The following is a 17,640-nucleotide window of genomic DNA, read 5'->3' on the forward strand; positions in this document are numbered from 1 at the left end:
AGTGAGAGGGAATGGGAGGAATCCCAGCACTGCTTTCTTGTATACCTGTAAAACCTGCTGCACCCAGCTTGCTTCTGAGTTTGAGATGGAATCTATCAATACTCTTGTGTTGTTGGAGAGTGTAGGTGGAGCAGGGGTTACTTGAGAAAACATGGGAGTGCGTGCAGTCTGGAAATGCTCCTTTTGTGTATGTGCATCACAACGAGACTGCTGGTTGGTTTTTTTTTTATTTTAGGTGAAGATTCAGAAAGCCTAGCTTAAATCTCTTCCTTTGGAGGTTGTGCACAAACATGTGGATTTATTTTTGCAACCTCTCCTCAAACATAAAAAGAATTTGCGAAGAGCTGTGTAAGGATGGGTACTGACGTTCCTGATTGCACTGGCAGGGTCAGAGCTCTTTCCCAGGGTTGCTAATCGGCCCCTTTGCAGCTAAAAATGGGCTTCTAAAAAGGCCCTGTATAGTCCTTCGTGATCTCTTGGATTTGGCAGGTGTCCTTTGCCTGCACTAAGGTCTGTTACCGTGCAAAGGCTCTGTCCCCATGCAAGCCAGCTCTTGCAAAGAATGCGCTTGTGGGAGGATGGGGCAACCAGGTGAGAGGGAGCAGAGAAGGCAGCTGGAAGGAGAGGTGGTGCTGCTGGGTCGCGGGGAGTGGGGATGTACCCCCATCTTCGCGATAAGGTTGTGCTCTGCATTTGAACGTCCTTGAAAAGCAAAACTAGTCCCAAACCTTGTTGTTTCTGGTGAGCCACGGTCTTTCCAGCTCCCTCCTCAGTGTTAGCAAGATGTGCTCGTGTGGTATAAATCGCACCAAGGTGAGGGATCTACGTGCACGTGAGGGGAGCTGGTGTGCTCCTTGCTGGCAGGACAGAAGCTTCTGCCCTGTCCCTCCGCTTCTGACATCGGGGGGACTTGGAAGGGTGGGACGGGTCCCGTGAGTCCAAAGCGATGAGCCTGCCGAGAGAGGCTGCGGCTGCCATTGCTGTCTCGGCTTGGACTGGCAAGGTGGAGCAGAGCTGGTGATGCTTCAGCATCGCTGAGGTGAGGCTGGAGCTGAGCCACGCGGAGGCTAGCTGCTCGGTGCCTGCGAGCAAAGCTGGCTGGAAATACCTGCATGGTGGAGGGATTCTGCTGGCAGCGTAGGCAGACTGCTGTGAATTACTGAGGAGAATTAATGTGCTTCTTGTAGAAGTTCTTGCTAGGATATTTTTTCTTAAGCTGAGGTTCTGCTTTTCCAGAGAGGGCTCTGGACCGTGGCAAGTGCGTGGAAGCCGTTCTCCAAATGCTTCCCATAGAAGGAGGATAATGATTGTCATCTGTCTGGGGGAGAAGCGAGGAGGGAACAACGCCGAGTCTTCACAGGCCGTTCAGTCCTCAGTGTCTCTCTGCTCGTTTAAGCAGGAAAGCATATTTCTCCTGTCTCTCCACGTCGCAGCATCCGCTCTCATGTCACCTGCTGCCAGCCCACCAGCCAAGGTGCTAAAATAAAGATAACAGGGCAGCCTGCTATCTCGGCTTGCAGCCTCAGTTTGCATCTGATGTTCATCTACCAGCTCTCCAGCTTCCCCCAGGCAATTTGGCAAAGCTGCCACCCTCCACGCTCTCCTCCTTGCTGCTCCGGAGGGGCTTTGCCGTACTCGTGTGGAGCAGCTGAATGGATGTGTGGCTCTGGCTTTGCAGAGGGGAGCAGCTGCTTTGCCCTGCGGGGAAGGGGACGAGCTTGGGGAAGTGCTCTGCGCTGGTGCAGCTTTTACCAAGCCCTCAGCCCTTACAGGGGTTATTTTCGCCCAAGGTTGTGCTGAGCATTGTCTCTTTTAGTGGGCTTTGCAGGCTCTTCCCTGTAGCTGCTACAACTGGTGCTCTGGTCCTCTTATTCCCTGGGGAGCAGAAAAGCATCACGACCCACCCGTGCCCACGCACTGCGACAGTGCAGAGCTCTGCCCTGCGGCTGCCTGAGGAGCCTCTCGCCTCGGCTCTGGGCAGGGTAGTGGGAGAAGCAGCATTGCCCCCATCTCAAAATGGGGGAGAAAAGCTGGCAGGAAGGGGCTTGCGGCTTCCCCAGCATCGCTGGCAGGAGGAGGGGGCCTGTGGGTGGGACATGGCAGGGTCGTGGTCAGACAAGCCTGGAGGTGTGATGGATGCAGCCGTTCCAGCCCTGGATATCCCGAAGGGGATCTGGGTCTCACCTTTGGTCGGCCCAGGCTTGGGAGGAAAGAGGGTGGCTTTAAAGACGGGTGAGAATGGAGCTTTTTAGTGAAACCTTAATCCCCTCCAGAGAGCTTTCCCTAATCCTCAGTAATGTGCTGTTCAGAAGCCCTCTTTCAAAGGAACAATTGCACTTTCTGGCTGTTGTGTGTCTCCTTCCCTGAGGAATTGCCCAAAGGTGTTCCTTGCTGACTGTTTCCTCTCGTTTCTCTCTGATAAATAGAATTAATTCCTTAAAAATATAATGGATGGAGCAATTTCCTCAGCAGGTAGTGGCAAATCTGGCTGATTGATTTGGAGAGATTTTTGCTGTCAAGGACTTATTTTCACTTTCTTCCTCCCCGCCTCCCTGGATGAGAACCACAGCCTTTTCTCCCCAGTAACTGTAACACTTTCAACTTTGAAATCAAGCTTCTTAAATGTGGAGGAGGGAGATATTGCAGGAAATGAACATTTAAATTTCTTTCAAGAAACCATTTTTTATTACTAAGGTCCCTGGCCACGGCACGGGCTGTTTCCTGTGGCCACAACCCTGATTATGGGGGTGCAAGTTCAAATTGACTCTGCTAAAGTTAATAACTTCTGAACGTGCTGCAAGAGGGGGTCAGCAGGGAAATCTCCCAGGGTTAGGAGATCACGGAGTGGGATAACTTGGAAAAAATATATATGTGTGTGTGTGTGTGTATATATGTTTACACATATATATGTTTGAATATTGAACTGCTGCAGCATCTTTGCTCAGCCACAGGAGCCGTAAGGAAGGGCTAGAGGTAGAGCAGGCTGAATGACACTCCTTGGTGCCTCTGCTCGATCCTGCAGCGTTTCAGGGCAGAAAACCATGATTTGGAGAGTGGTTGGGACATTGCCAGCTCGCTCGGCTGCCTGCCAGCAGGATGTGACCATGTTACATTCAGGTCCATATTCACGTTGCTTTGACTTGGTTTATTTTTAATTTCTCCGGCAAGTTAATACCTTGTTCCCTGCAGCTGCCCGCCTGGTCCTGGCCACGTTCCACCGGCGTTTGCATGGGGATGCAGCATTCCCGGCTTGCGGGGTCGGCTGTGCTGGAGCTGGCAGTGCCCTGGGGCATGGAGCCTGTGCCGGGGGCAGGCTGGAGACTGGGATTTGTTGTTTGCTCCCCTTGACATTGGAAACAACAAAATCGCAAGTCTTCCAGCCTGCCCCAGGGCTGAAGGGTTGTCCGGAGATCCTCGCCGGAGCTGCCCTGGGGAGAGGGAAAGGGAGAGGTGTGGTGTTTGGGCACCTGCACCCTCTGGGTCTGCGTGTGCCTCTGTATGGCCCCGGGTAGGGTTAGGTTGGGTCTGGCTGATGCACCTGTGCTTGCACCCATGGGTGCACAAGGGCCTGCGTCACCCACGAAACCCAGTGGGTTTCTAATGTGCACCGGGAAGGAGCCCAGGGTGCTAGAGGGGCCTTGCAGCCCTTGGCCGCTGCTGGCAGCCGTGGCACAAAGGACGGTGGTTGTGCCCACTGTCTCCCTGGCCAGGGCCAGCCGTGGGTCTGAGCCCCAGCTCGGCCCCCATCTCCTGCTCGGGAGCCCAGACTGGCCGTGGACTAGCAGCCCCAGCCCCGTCTGTGCCACAGACGGAGGAGAAGCCTCCCACGCTCCCCTCCCCACGCCGGGAAGGCATTTGCAGTGCTGGGGTGTTCGGTCCTGCCCTGCTCGTGTTTTCCTGGGGGCTCTGGTAGGAATATCCTCATCCTTGCTGCCTCAGTTTCCCTACCCCATGAGACGCAGCTCGGGTGCGGCCATGAGACGGCTCCTTCATGAAGGTTATTGCCGCTTTTTTTAATCCTAGCAGACAGCCCAGATAGCAGTGAAATATCGAGCAGTCAAGGCTGCTGCCCCGCTGGACTCGGGCTGCTGCAGCCTCCCGGCTCGGCACGACCCTGGAGAAAAGCCCCCGGCGCACTTATCGAGGGGAGTGGGAAGGGAAGGCAGCAAGCGCTGGGTTGCTGGGGCTGGGTGGGAAAAGCAAGTGCAAAGAGACGCAGGAGCGATGCTCGGGGGGCTGGAGCCGGGGAGGGGATGTCCCTCGACCCCCGTCGGCCACGCCGGCAAAAACGCCGCTGCCGCTGCGTGCGATGGTTGCAGCAGTGCAAAGTACAGAGTTGGTGCCTTTGCTGCCTGTGGGCACACGCCGCTGCGCGGCGCGCGCCTTGTACGCCCCGTCGCGCACCTTGCGCGCCACACGCCCCACGCGCACCCCATCGCGCACCACACCCCATACACACCACGCACCCCGTCGTACACCTCGCCGCGCCCCTGCTCACCTCGGGGCTGGTTGTCCGTCGTTCCCAGCGACGCTCCCAGCCGGTGCAGGGGAGCGGTGACGTGCAGGAGGTCGTGGCGGCTCCGGGCTGCTCCTGCCCCGCCGGAGCACGGTGTGAGGAGCCGCGCAGAGAGGCCGAGGCGTTTGCACGGGGACGCTGCCACGTACGCTGCCTCCCCGCTGGCCCGTGTCTTCCTCCCGCTTTAGGAAGGGGGAGGAAGGCTTTGCTGGAGCAAAGCAAGTTCCAGGGGAGGTGACACGGGTGCACGTCTCCATCCCTACGGCATTACCCGGGCCAGGCCCCCAGGACAGCAGGGCAAGGGGTGCCAGAGGGGGGTGTCCCTGGCTCTGCAGGTGCACCCAAGCCCGGGGTGCCGGCAGCTGCCAGCGTCTGGGAGTCTTATAGTGAGACGGGCCTGGCGGTAGGCTGGCCTTGGTGACAGCTTTGAGTGGCAGCTGGTGAAGGGACGGAGCTGGGAGGGACGAGGACGCGCGTGGCTTGGCCTGGCCCAGCTGCACGATGCACAGGGGCTGGGTTGCCCCAAGGCTGTGCATGTGGGGGGCAGAGGGGCCACGGCCCCTGCCCGCTGCACAGCCCCAGGGAAAAGCAAACAGTCCCCAGCTGTGGGGCCAAGCGCTGTGCCGTGGCTTCCACTGGGCTTTCCAGCCTTGCACAACGTGCCTGCACGCACACACGTGTGCACGCACACGCACGCGCACCCTCTGAGGCTGCAGAGCCCCCTCTGCCCCTGGCCCACAGGCAGCAGCACATGCGCAAAGCGGGCGGCGAGCAGCAGGCACGCGTGCCGTGCCGCTGCCCAGGGAGCGGATATGTGCAAGAGCACAGGCACAAGCGTGCAAAATGCCATGTGCGCGCATGCGACACCCGGTTAGGTGCGTGTGCGTGTTCCCGTGGCACACCCAGCTGGTGGGGGGGTGTGTGTGTGTGCAATGCTCAGCTGGTGGGGATGGGTGGGTGCACGTGTGTGTGCATACGTGTATGTGCACGGGCACACGGGTGTCTGTGCGCGGGCGTGTGTGCACGCATGCGCGTGTGCACTTTGTATGTGTGTGCACGTATGTCTGCACGCGTGTGCACGCATGTGAGCATATGTGTATGCTTGTTTTTGTGCGTGCACACGTGTGCGTGCACGTGTTTGTGTATGTGTGTATATGCGTCCGTGTGCCCCCGTGCCCGCCTCCGTCTCCCCGTGCGCGCGCACCCCTGCAAAGCGCAAGCTCCACGCTGGGCGCGCTCCCGGCCACGCCGCGCGCGCATGCGCAGAGCCCACCCTTCGGGCGGCCTCGTCACCGTCCGAGTGCGCCTGCGCAAGCGCTCGGCCATGAGCGCGGCCCCGCCAGGCCGCCTGCGCATGCGCAGGGGGCGCTTCCTGCCAGTGGCGGAGGCGGCGTGGGGCGGGCGGCAGGTGGCGGGAGTCCGCGGCCTTCCGGACCCGCCGCCATGAGCGCTCCGGAGCCGCCGGGCCGCGGGATGCGGTTTGCGGAGAGCCAGCTGCGGCGACACGGCTGGCGGCGAGGTGCGGGGGGGCCGGGGCCGCCCCAGTCCGCGGCGTGTCCCGCCATCCCTTGTTCCTCCCCGACTGCCCCCGGCCGTGCCCAGGCCCCCGCGGTCCCTGGCCCTCCCCGGTCTCACGGCCCGGTCCCCGGCCATCACTTTCCGGGAGGAGCAGGGCTCGGCCTCAGGGCCTCACCCCTCAGACTTGTGGGCTCGCAGCAGCCCCAGCCCCCGGTGGCCTCCCCCGGCCGCGGGGGCTCTGGGGGGAGCCGCTGCGGCGCGTGACGCGTGCCCGTGTCCCCAGGGCAGGGGCTGGGGAAGCGGCAGGACGGCATCGCCCAGGCCATCCGCGTGAAGGTGAAGTGCGACTCGGCGGGGGTGAGTGCAGCCTCCGGCCCCGCCGGGGGCTCGGACCCGGCGGCCGCCGCCGGCCGCAGCCGTTTCGGTGGCTCCTCTGCACCCCGCAGGTGGGACACGACGCGGCGGAGCCGTTCTCCTTCCACTGGTGGGACCACGTCTTCAACAAGGCGGCTGCCAACATCGCCGTGGAGGCTGGGCAGGTGGTGGGGCTGGGGGGCGGCAGGGGGGGACCCCGGTCGGGCCGGGGTGGGGTTGAAAGTGGGAAGAGCTTTGGGGTCCCCTTCGGTGGCCTTTGTACTGCTGCTGTATGTTCCCTGCAGCCCCTAATGGCACGCAGCACCTTGCACGGGGACTGCGGTGCTGCTGAAGGGGGTGAAGTTCCTCAGACAAAATGCTCCCGAGCCCTTTGCATCTCTCTCCCTTCAGGATGGCATCTCTATGAAGACGCTTTCCGAGCAGGGAGTCAGCATCAGCACCAAGAAGCCCTGCAAGGCTGGCAGCACTGGCAGCTTGCTGTACGGCCGCTTTGTGAAGGTAACCAGCCCTGGGGACCTGGCTTGGGGAGCAGCTGGCATCTCTGTGAAGGCTGCTGTGAACTCTGCACCCCCTTGCAGCGCAGCCTCCCCAGCCCATTGCTGCTGTGGCCCCCAGGGCCCCCTTTTCTTTGGCCCTCTTTCTCACAGCCCCTCTGCCTCTCCCTGCTGCAGTCAGCCACACTCACGGCACGTGGGGAGGAGTCCACAAAGCTGCTCACCAGCTCAGAGAGCAGCGAGGAGGAGGAGAAGCTGGACCTCTCTTCAGCCAGGAGGCAAGGCTGGGGCAGCAGTGCGTGCCCCATCCCCACGATGCAGCAGCGGGATGAGGGCTGCAAGGGGGAGCCCCGGCCTGGACTGTGCTCCCTGCCATGCTGATGATGGGGGTAATGTGTCCTGTCTCTACCCCGCAGGCTGACAGATGAGGAGCTGATGCGAGCATGCGGGGGCTGCACAGCACACAAGTAAGTGGTTGGTGGGGGCTGCGTGCTTAGGCTCCCCACTCCTGGCAGGGGCTTTTGAGCAGGCTGGGCATGTTCCCTGCCAGGGGTGTGCCCGACCCCAGCTGCCCACGGTCGTTGCAGGGGTGCCCGTCACGGCCTGACCATGAGAGCCAAGCTGGCACGCCTGGAGGAGCAGGAGCGAGCCTTCCTGGCCACATACCGACACAAGGAGCGGCAGCGTGAGCCCCTAGAGAGCAGCCCCCCTGCAGGGAGGCAGGAAAAAAGGAAGAAGAAAAAAAGGACACAATCCAGGGACAAAGACGATCCTGAGGTGCTGCAGAGCCAGGAGCCAAGCGGAGAAGAGGAGGTGTCAGGAGAGGAAGGGAAGGTTGTGAAGAGGAAGAAGAAGAAGAAGAAGAAGAAGGAGGAAGACAAAGAAGAGCCGGTTGACACAGAGAAGAAGAAGCAGGAAAAGAAGGAGGAGGAAGACAAAGAAGAGCCGGTTGACACAGAGGAGGAGGAGGAGAAGAAGAAGAAGAAGCAGGAAAAGGAGGAGGAGGACAAAGAAGAGCTGGCTGAGTCACAGGTACCTCTGGAAGACACAGTTGAGCCAGACCAGGCTGGGCACAGACCCAGGAAGAAGAGAAAGAAGAAGAAGAGGGAGCCAGAGTGAGCAAGGGCCAAGGCTGCCATGTTGTGCAGCTGCTGGTACCACCTGGCTGTGAGGGTCCCAATCCTGCCTGCTGGTGCTGAAGGGTGCCCAAGGGTGCTCTGGGTTCTTCCCAGGTGGAGCCCAGCACTGTGGCCCAGCTGTGTGTTCACTGCCTGGGGATGCTGGGCTGGGACTGGTTAGTCTGGAGCTGGATCGAGCTTTATTTAACTCCCTGAGCCTTCCCTCTTGTCAGGGGTGACCCCAGTTCCCACTAGGCCCTAGGGCAGAGACCTATTTGCCATGGGTCTGTCACAGAGGGACACAAGGGGACAGACTCCCCCACAGTATTGAAATATTTTTTCAAGGGCATGAATAAACCTTTATTGCAGTGAAACCATCTTGAAGTGCAAGATATGGGGCAGACCCCAGGATCCTGGGTTGTGTCTACACCTAGAAGCACTCAGATTAGGTACCAACCCCAAACAGAGCCCACCTGGCAGCCGGCCTGTCAGTCCCAAACTCCTGGGGGCTTTGGTCTGCAGTCAGCTTCGATCCCACTGTCAGATCTGGGTAGGACTGTAGCCCAGTGAGGTGCTGAGCATCCTCCTAGTAGAAAGCTGCAGCCTTGGCAGAATTAGGCCCTGATCTGCTTTGCCAAAGCCTAGCCTGGCACCCCAAGCCCTTGCTGAGCCCCAGCCCTAAGTCAGCTGCTGGACGCAGTCTGTCTCAGGGTACGGTGGCAGGTTTAAAGCATATTTCTCCTGGAGCGCAGCGGGCACAAACCTGCCGCCAAGGAAGTGGTAGCGGCCAGCAAAATGCATTGCTGCCTTCTTGGGTGCCGTGAGTGAGATGAGCATGTCGGGCTGGAGACCGTCCGCCTTCCCCTTCTCCACGTCCCAGCCTGCAACAAGGTCCAAGGCCAGGCTGGAGCCAGGGAGACCCTGTCTGAGCACCTTCTTCTGGCGGGTCTGGCTGTTACTCACCTGAGGGGATGTCAATGCTGGCGATGGGCACCGTGATACGCTCAAGGGTGCTGAGGATGCTGCCGAAGGGCTCCCGCACTGCTCCCTTGAAGCTGAACCCGAAAATCGCATCCACCACCAGGCCATAGAGCTCATCAATGAGTGCAGCCTGCAGCGGGGAAGGCAGTGAGTGAAAAACAGCCCCAGGCATGGCTCCAAGGGCAGCTGCTCCCTTGCTGGCTGCTTCTCACCTCAGCCGGGAACTCGGGGAGGAAGGGGATGTCCATCTTCTGGCACTGGGTGGTCAAACCTTCAAAGAGGGGCTTGTTGGGGCGCTTGGGGTAATACACAGTTGGCTTGTAGCCCTGCAAGAGCAGGAGGGACCTGAACTAGGAGTGGAGAGAGGAGGGGGAACCCCAAAGCCTGTGGGCATGGGGGTGCACAGGGATGGGTGCCCTCCCCCGGGGGAGCACACAGCCACCTGCCCGAGAGACTCACAAACATTTTCAGGTGCCGGGCGCAGACCAAGCCATCACCGCCGTTGTTCCCTGGCCCACACACAACCAGCACGGCGGGCTGGCTCGTGGTGAAGGAGCTGGGCGGGTAGGCCTGGTGTGGGACAGGAGGCGTAGGGTTATGCTGGGGAAGCAGGGTCCCGCCACAGGGCCGGGACCCCCAGGACCACCGCCTGCCTCTGGTGTGCCCACCTTGGCAATGGCGGTGGCGCAGCTCAGCCCCGCCAGCTCCATCAGCTGGTCCACGCTGAACTTGTACTCGGTGAAGAGCTCCTGGTCGATGGCCTGGGCCTCCTCCTGCCTGGGGAGGGAGGACGGCACCCCTGGGGGCCTTGAAAGCTGGCCAGACCCCGGCTCTGGGGTCTGGGGGCAGCTGTGCTCCCCTCGACTTTGCGAAGCGCCAGCGAGCGGGGGGATGGGACACGACAGGGCCCGGCTCCCCACGCTGAGCACCCCCGTGCATCTCTGCACCTCCCGGTGTCCTGCCCAACCCCCATCTCTGCACCTCCCGGTGTCCTGCCCAACCCCTCAGCCCCGCCCCCCCGTGCCCCTCTACACCCTGCTGCCCCCCCTCGCTCCCTCCCCGCACCCTGCGGACCCCCAAACATCCCCCCCGCACCCTTTACCACCCTCCGGACGCCCCTGGCAATTTTCAGGTCCCTTCCTCTTTCTCCCCCCGCGGGTCCCCGCACGCCCCCTCCGCAGCCATACCCGAGGAAGCGGAGCCCCCGCGGGCCGGGCCCGGCGCTGGGCCCGTGCATGGCGCGGTGGGGACGGCACCGGTCCCAGCTCCGGTCCCAGCCTCGACTCAGGCAGCGCCCGCCCGCCCGCGCCCCCGCCCCCGCCGCCACCAGCAGCCCCAGCCCCAGCAGCGCCCGCGGCCCCGGCATGCGGCGGGCTCGGCGCTCGGCGGCTCGAACGCTCGGCGGCTCGAACGCTCGGCGCTCGGCGGTTCGAACGCTCGGCGCTCGGCGGCTCGAACGCTCGGCGCTCGGCGGTTCGAACGCTCGGCGCTCGGCGGTTCGAACGCTCGGCGCTCGGCGGCTCGAACGCTCGGCGCTCGGCGCGGCGCGACCATCCCCGTGCCGCGGGGCGGCGCCAGGCTCGGAGCCCGCGGCCTCCCGGACCCGCCCGCCCGGGACCCCCGGTCCCAGCACGGAAAGGAGAGCGGCAAAGGACCAGATTCAAAGCCGTGTTGGTTCAAGCACAGCGCGTGGGCCCCCACGGGCAGCAAGGCCCTGCCCTGGGGGATGCGCGGTCCAGGCCGGGTACTGCTGCTGGGTCACGCTGCCGGTCCCCCGTGGGAAGCGGCCATCTCCCCTGTGTCCTCCACCATCAGACGAGGCTGCAGATGAGGGACGGCATCCTGCTCCCCGTGCGGGGCTGCCGGCTCCTGGGGGGCCAGCAGCCGGCGGGGTCGGCAGTGGGGCTGGGGGGCAGCGAGACCACCGAGGCGTTACAGGCTGTGGGGGTGCCCGGTGGGAGGCAGGATGGCGGCTGGGGGGGGGCGGATTTCAGACAGGGGTGCTTGAATCCACCCTCAGATCTGCTGCCCTATCTACAGGGCCGGGGTTTGGGGTTGACTACAAGGTGCCAAAATCCCAAGCCCCTGTGATTTTGGGCTTGGAGACGTGGCCATTGCAAGGCATGGGGGTGTCCCAAGCCTCACGGGGGGGTGTCCACTCCTGAACCTTCCCCTTGGAGGACACCCTGGAGCCCAGAACACCCATCTGCTCCCTTGCCCGCTCCCCCAGTGCAACACCTACCGCTGCGAGGACCTCAGCCGGAGGGTTTGGTGGCCACGATGCTCTGTGAAACACGGGGCGAGAGCCTTGGGCCTCGGCTTGCTGGGGAAACGAAGCTCTGGTTCTGTTTGGTACTTACTTGGCCGGAGGCTGCCATGGCGTAGCGGGGCTGGGCGTGGGTGGGTGGTGGTGAGGTTACTGGGACCCCACTTACTGGGTTACTGGGTTTCTGGGAGCAAATCGGAGACGGCTTGTGGAGGTGATGGAGAGCATCTGTGTTGACGCACTCCTCTACCACATCATTACCGAACCCTCCCCAAATTCCAGCTTGCATTACCCCAAATGCGCTCCCCAGAATTACGCATCTTTTAAAATCTCTGGTTTTTCACCTTTAACCGTGAGAAGTCTCTGGAGCAATGCCACTCACTGCGTTATGTTTGCTGCTACTGCAAGGGTGTTGGGGTGCAAGGAGCTGTACTGGGGTGCCTTGCCCACCCACCTGTGAGCGTGGGGCTGACTGCGACACCCTGGGGCTGTGCTGGGACTATCCTCATCCTCCCCAGAGGTGTCCAGGCAGCTGTGTGGGTCGTGGGACTCCGATGTGGGGCTGTCAGCCAGGGCCGCTCCTGTGCTTCCGGGGAGGGAGGACAAATAGGCAGGAGCCCGGTACCAGGCCGTGCCGATGTCCTGGCTCCAGCAGAATCTGGCTGTACGGCTCAAGCAAATTATCTGGGTTTTAGTTTGCACCCTCTTACCTGAACGCCCAGGATGTGCTCCCGGCACAGGCGCGTACAGCTCGTCCCCAGGCTGGGCCTTCCCCTGCGAGGACCTGGGGTCAAAGGAAGATTTATCTCGTAGGTGGTGCTGGGAACTCGTCCACAGAGGAAGGAGGGACGGGACGGCAGCTTTCCTACTCACGCCTTGCTCCACCGGAGCTGTGTCCTGCTGGCGTGGGGCAGCGTGGAGCAAAACCGCAGCTGGCCGGGGTCCCGCTAAGATGGAGGGATGGCCTGGGGTTTACAAGCGCGTGTCCCTCTGCCCACCTAACCCTGGTGCCTCTCTCCACCAACCCCTCTGTGGGGTGTCAGCCCCCAGCACCCCGATCTGCCCCACACCCCCGGGGTGATGCTTACGGGGGCGGGGTTGGGCGCCCAGCCACCCCCGTGGGAGAGGTGGCTGTGGAGGCAGAGCTGGTGCTGGATGGCGTTGGCGAGCTTGTGCACAACCCGCTCGTGGGCAGCTCTGGGGGTGTCCTGCAGAGAAGAGAGCCCGCGTGGGCTGGGCCGAGTGGGTCTGCCCCCAGGGCTGGGGCAGTTGCCACGTGATGCACAGGAGGGTCTGGCCTCGGGGGTTCCCCCGGTGTGCCTCACCTGGCAGCGGGAAAGCAAAGTCAGAGCCTCCTTGTAATGCCCTATGGCTTTCTGGGGCTCTCCCAGGCGGAAACAGGCTGCTCCCAGCCCCTCGCGCGCTTGCCACTGCCCCTGCACGTCCCCTGGGAGGCGAAGGGCGGCATCAGTGCTGGCCCAGCGCATCGCAGCCGAGGTCCCGGGGAGGGAGCGTCGCTGACGCCCTTTGGATCTGGTGCACGCCTGGCTTGACTCCACTCGGCATCCGGCTGCTGCGGAGCCCACAGCATGGGCGATTTGCCTGTGCGTACCCTTACCTGAGTCCCGGAAGGCTTGCAAGGCGTGCAGGTAGTTCTCTGCGGCAGCTTTGTGGTTCCCGAGCCGGCTGCAGGCGTACGCCAGGTTACCGAAGCACTGCCCCTGCGCTCTCCGGTTCCCTAGAGCGCCTGGAATTGGGAACACAGGGCTCCATCCCAAGCCACCACATCCGGCAAAGCTGAGAGCGAGAGTTACCGGTGCGACCTACTGTGCAGTGCCGCCGCTCGCCGATGCCAGCCCAGGGCTGTGCCAAAGCTGCGCAGGGCGTTGTGGGCAGCACCCAGGTTCTGGAGGAGCACAGCCTCCCTGTGCCGGTCCGGCTCGCTGCTGCAGAGGGTGAGGGCCCGCTCAAAGCTCTCGGCAGCCAGGGAGAAGATGTGGAGCTGGGAGTAGCCAAGGCCGATGTTGTTGCAGAGTTTCCCTGCAAGGGCAGAGAGGAAAGGCTGGGTGTGGGTGCTGCTCCCCAGGCACCGAGAGCAAAGGGTGCGGCGCGGCGTTACCTTGCAGGGCTGGGTCGGGGATGCTCTCGCAGAGCAAGCGGCACTGGGCGAGGACCCCCACGATCTCCGCTGCCCTGAACCGTCGGCTCTGCAGCATGGAGCTGCTCGCCTTGCTCAGAGCCACCGCAGCAGCCTCGGGGCTCACAGCCGCCATGTAAGTCCGCGCGGCGTCCAGGAAACAACGCGCGGCTCGCGCTGGCTCCCGCATCCCCAGGTAGCAGCAGCCCAGCTGCACGCAGGTCCCTGCCCGGCTGCCAGCCTGCGCCGCGCGGTCGTGGCCGACGGCTTTGCCAAAATACTCCAGAGCCTTTGGAAAGTCCTGCAGCCCTTCATGAGCTGCCCCGATGTTGAAATCAAGGTCCCCCAAGTGCTCCCCACTCTCCCCCTCCGAGGGCCGGGACTGCAGGAGGAATTCAAGGCCCTCTTTGGGTTTTCCGGTCTCCACGTAGGCAGCCCCCAGGTTGAAGGCACAAGCCCTGCGGAGCCGGGGGCTCGCTGTGCCCTCGGAGAGGAGAAGCGCCTTCCTAAAGCACCCCACCGCCTCCCGCGCGTCGCCCAGCGCCAGCGCTTGGCACCCGGCTTGCGTGAGCCCCGCGATCTCAGCTGTCCGCCCCGCCACCTCATCCCCTCCCTCCTGGGCATCTTTCCCGGCTTTGGGCTTCTCCTTCCCTTTTTTCCGGCTCTTTTTCTGGATCGCAGGAGCTGCGGGCTGTGCTCCCGGGTCAGCAGCCTCCTCTGAAGCCATGGGCAGGGCGAGCGACCTGCCTGCAAGAGAGAGAATGCAGCAGGCAGCCCGAGCCAGCACGGGCCTGGGATTTCTTGAAACGAGCAGTGTTATTTTATATTATTAAAAAAAAAAAAATTAGAAAAATTTTGTAGCCTGTTTGCTGCTGAAGTTTCAGGGAAGAAAAAGGCCTTTTTGTGGAGGACCCTTCAGCTTCTGCACTCGGTGCCTGCCTCCTGCAAACCTTTGCCGCTGCCAGAGAGGAGAGGGGGGTCACTGGGAGAGGAAGGGGGGACGCCGCAGCAGGGGGTGGCCGTTCCCCGGGCGGAATAAGCGGTTGCATGCACTTACTATTTGCTCTTTAGGTGCAAAGGGTGCCAAGAGATGGGACAGGGCATCGCCGCTGCAAGCCGCCGGTCTCCGGATGGGGACGGAGGGATGTCCGAAGGGCCTCCAGGTCCCGCCGGGGCTGGGCTGCCTGGAAAGCCGCCCAGGACGGATCGCGGCCCCCCGGGCGCTGAGGCTGGAGCGCCAAGAAAACGCCAGGGTCGCGCGTGGCACGCACAAACTGGGACAAAGCCAGGTCTCCTCCTGGGGAAGGCACAGTCTGGCAATGGCTCGGCTGGCTCCGGTTCCACCTCCGTCACCAGCACGGCGTACAGTGCCATGGCAACTTGGTTGAGCAGCGCCGGTGTGACCCGCGTGACGGATGGCACCACCAGCCCCTCGCTGCCCCGGTGAGCTCGTGGCGGGCGCAGCGGGCTTGTGCAGTGGGGCGGCACGTTCGCTGTTTGGAGCAGGTTGACGTACGGGCACGGTGCAGTGAGGGTGAAGGGCACCCCAGGGCTGGCCGGCGCATCCTGGGTCTGGCACAGGCCTGGCTCCTTGGCACAGCCGGTGCGGGGGTCCCCCAGCCCCTGGTGAGTGCAGAGCCCCGTGTGTGCCGAGCCCCTGGCACGCCGGGGGGTGTGCCCACCCCCTGCACCCCAGGATGCTCCCTGCACCCCCGGGCTCACCTTGCACCCCGGTGTGTGCACCCCCAGACCAGCCTGTCCCCCCACATCTACCTGCACCCCAACCCTCCTGCACCCCAACCCTCCTGCACCCCACACCACCGCCTCCCCCTGCACCCCCGGACCTGCCTGTCCCCCCTCGCCCCCTGCACCCCAACACCACCGCCTGCCCCCTCACCCCCTGCACCCCCAGACCTGCCTGTCCCCCCACATCCACCTACACCCCACACCACTGCCTGTCCCCCCACATCCACCTGCAGCCTGACCCTCCTGCACCCCACACCACCGCCTGCCCCCTCACCCCCTGCACCCCCAGACCTGCCTGTCCCCCACACCCCCTGCACACCGGAGCATGCCCACCCCCCGCACCCCGCAGATCCCCGTCTGCTCGCCGGTCCCGGGGCACCCCCGCGCGCGCCCGCCCCGCGCGCCCCCGTAGCGGCCGCCGGTGCCGGACTACAGCTCCCGGCGGCCCGCGCGCGGCGTCACGTGGGCGGCGGGAGATTCAAATCGCGGGCGGAGCCGCGGCGGCCGCGGCCATGGAGGGAGCGGGGCCGGTGCGCTGTGAGTGAGCGGCGGGCGGGGGGGAGGCAGGTGGTGTGGGGAGCCGGGGTGTTGGGGTGCAGGTGGGTGTGGGGGGACAGGCAAGTCTGGAGGGGCAGGAGGTGTGGGGTAGGGGGACAGGCAGGCCTGGGGGCGCAGGGGGATGAGGCGCGGGTTGTGGGGTGGGGTGCAGGAGGGTTGGGGTGCAGGTGGGTGTGGGGGGCAGGCAGGTCTGGGGGCGCAGGGGGTAAGGGGCAGGTGATGGTGTTGGGGTGCAGGTGGATGTGGGGGGGCAGGTGGTGGTGTGGGGTGCAGGGGTGGGGCACAGCAGATCTGGGGGCCTGGGAGAATGGGGGACAGTGGTGGGGCCCCAGGCACCTGGGGGCAAGCTGGAGGGGACGTGTTTTGGGGGATGTGCCTGGTGGGGGTGCTGCTGGGTGCCAGCCAGCAGGCAGGGGTGCCTCCAGCAGCGGCAGTACGAAAGCACCCCAAACCTGCAGCTGTGACCCCCTGGGTGCTGGCTCCGGGCTCTGGCCGTGACCGTTACTTTGGGAAAAAGGGAAACTGGAAACTTTCCTCCAACCGCCAGAAGGGCCTGGCTGGTGCCACCAGCATATCTCGGCGTGGTGCCACCCACGGGGGGGCCGTGGGAGGCGCAGGCAGAAACCTTTTTGTGGAATCTTAATTTGGGTGGTGATGGGTGGCTTAAAAAAGCCCACCCTGCAGAGCGGGGTTTGACGGCGTGCCCCTGCCCCTGCCCAGGTGAGCGCCTCACCGCGGACCAGATGGACGAGCAGAGGAGACAGAACGTGGCTTATCAGTATCTGTGTCGCTTGGAGGAAGCCAAGCGGTGGGGCTGGACCTGGGGGACCCCTCTGCCTCGAGCCCAAATCCGGGGGGAAAGGCATTGCAAGGCGGGGGGAAGGGGATAAGGCGCGGGGGGGGAGGCTGCAAGGTATAACGCTGCAAAATCCTGCCTCCTCCTTGTGCTTTCTGGCCCTTCAAAGGTGATTTTGGGGGTTGTTTTTTTGGGGGGGGGGGCGGGGACACGGGCACTCAGCCATGCTGTTGCGCCCCAACTGAGAAACACCCGTCTGCTAAACCCTGCGGCAAACCTCTCCTTGCCACGGTGGGGATTTGAGGGGGTGAGGGGGGTGTCATCTTTGGGTGCCCCTTTTCCTGTTCGGAAGGAGGCTGGGTGGGGGTGTGGGGGGTCCGTGACGCGCCCCGTCTCGGCCCTGCCAGCTGGATGGAGGCCTGCCTGAGCGAGGAGCTGCCCCCGCCCACGGAGCTGGAAGAGAGCCTGCGCAACGGGGTCGTCCTGGCCAAGCTGGGCCACCGCTTTGCCCCTGCTGTGGTCCCTCTGAAGAAGATCTACGACAGCGAGCAGATGCGGTACGAGGTAAGACTGCGGCACCGGGGGTTGCGTTCCTTTGGGTGTACCCCAAAATTTGCAGGAACCTTTCCATCGGCGGCGAAGGCAGAGCGAGGCGACGCGTACTGATGGCAGCCGTTAAGGGACAGTTTAATAGTGTGCGGCTGCAAACGGGGTCTGCAAGCTGCGTGGCCACCGCAGGGTCAGGGGCTTTGCCTCTGTCTTTAACCTCATGCCCTGGCTGGGTGGGCTTGGGGGGTGGGAGGACCTCAGGGGTGGGAGAAGGTGGTGTTCAGCCTGACCCCAGCTTCCTCTCTTGCAGGCAGCCGGGCTTCACTTTCGGCACACGGATAACATCAACTACTGGCGCGATGCCATAAGCCACGTGGGACTTCCCTCGGTAACGTCCCCCCTCCGCTCGCCCCGGGCTGCGGGATGCGCTGGCCTTTGCCCTTGGGGCAGCGCCGGCGCTGCACGCCATGGGCTCGGCTCGTTGCGGGGAGCGCCAGCGTTGCAGGGGAGCTTCGTCTCTGTCCCCCCACCCTTGGACGCCATCCTCCCCGTGCACCGTCTTGGTGCCATCTCCACCTGAGCGTCT

General features: G+C 63.3%; 4 protein-coding genes across 4 annotated transcripts in view; 2 read left to right on the top strand and 2 right to left on the bottom strand.

Annotated features, from left to right (window-relative positions):
• Window positions 1-5,959: 5,959 nt before the first annotated feature.
• On the top strand, window positions 5,960-8,022 carry GPATCH4 (G-patch domain containing 4; the record flags this gene model as incomplete). Its single annotated transcript, XM_082011492.1, has 7 exons — window positions 5,960-6,035; window positions 6,318-6,391; window positions 6,481-6,573; window positions 6,800-6,907; window positions 7,081-7,181; window positions 7,320-7,370; window positions 7,491-8,022. The coding sequence occupies 7 exons, from the start codon at window positions 5,960-5,962 to the stop codon at window positions 8,020-8,022; spliced, it is 1,035 nt and encodes a 344-aa protein (XP_081867618.1).
• Window positions 8,023-8,699: 677 nt separating this feature from the next.
• NAXE (NAD(P)HX epimerase) lies at window positions 8,700-10,368 on the bottom strand (the record flags this gene model as incomplete). The annotated part of the gene is made up of 6 exons (XM_082011505.1): window positions 8,700-8,902; window positions 8,985-9,132; window positions 9,215-9,328; window positions 9,462-9,572; window positions 9,671-9,779; window positions 10,190-10,368. 6 exons carry the CDS (start codon window positions 10,366-10,368, stop codon window positions 8,700-8,702), a joined length of 864 nt encoding a protein of 287 aa, XP_081867631.1.
• Window positions 10,369-11,240: 872 nt separating this feature from the next.
• Window positions 11,241-14,779, bottom strand: TTC24 (tetratricopeptide repeat domain 24; the record flags this gene model as incomplete). The annotated part of the gene is made up of 9 exons (XM_082011534.1): window positions 11,241-11,392; window positions 11,979-12,052; window positions 12,142-12,215; window positions 12,360-12,476; window positions 12,594-12,715; window positions 12,887-13,015; window positions 13,096-13,308; window positions 13,388-14,152; window positions 14,677-14,779. 9 exons carry the CDS (start codon window positions 14,777-14,779, stop codon window positions 11,241-11,243), a joined length of 1,749 nt encoding a protein of 582 aa, XP_081867660.1.
• An 884-nt stretch (window positions 14,780-15,663) lies between these two features.
• The window catches only part of IQGAP3 (IQ motif containing GTPase activating protein 3), a gene marked incomplete at both ends in the record, with an annotated part of 10,424 nt that continues 8,447 nt past the window's right edge, over window positions 15,664-17,640 (top strand). The window contains 4 exons of the mRNA XM_082011535.1: window positions 15,664-15,688; window positions 16,430-16,517; window positions 16,913-17,069; window positions 17,365-17,617. Coding sequence (XP_081867661.1) covers window positions 15,664-15,688; window positions 16,430-16,517; window positions 16,913-17,069; window positions 17,365-17,617 — 523 coding nt within the window. The remainder of the gene's footprint in view (window positions 15,689-16,429; window positions 16,518-16,912; window positions 17,070-17,364; window positions 17,618-17,640) is intronic.

The sequence above is a fragment of the Phaethon aethereus genome (assembly GCF_964289735.1).
Source record: "Phaethon aethereus genome assembly, chromosome: 28".
In the NCBI taxonomy this organism is placed as follows: domain Eukaryota; kingdom Metazoa; phylum Chordata; class Aves; order Phaethontiformes; family Phaethontidae; genus Phaethon; species Phaethon aethereus.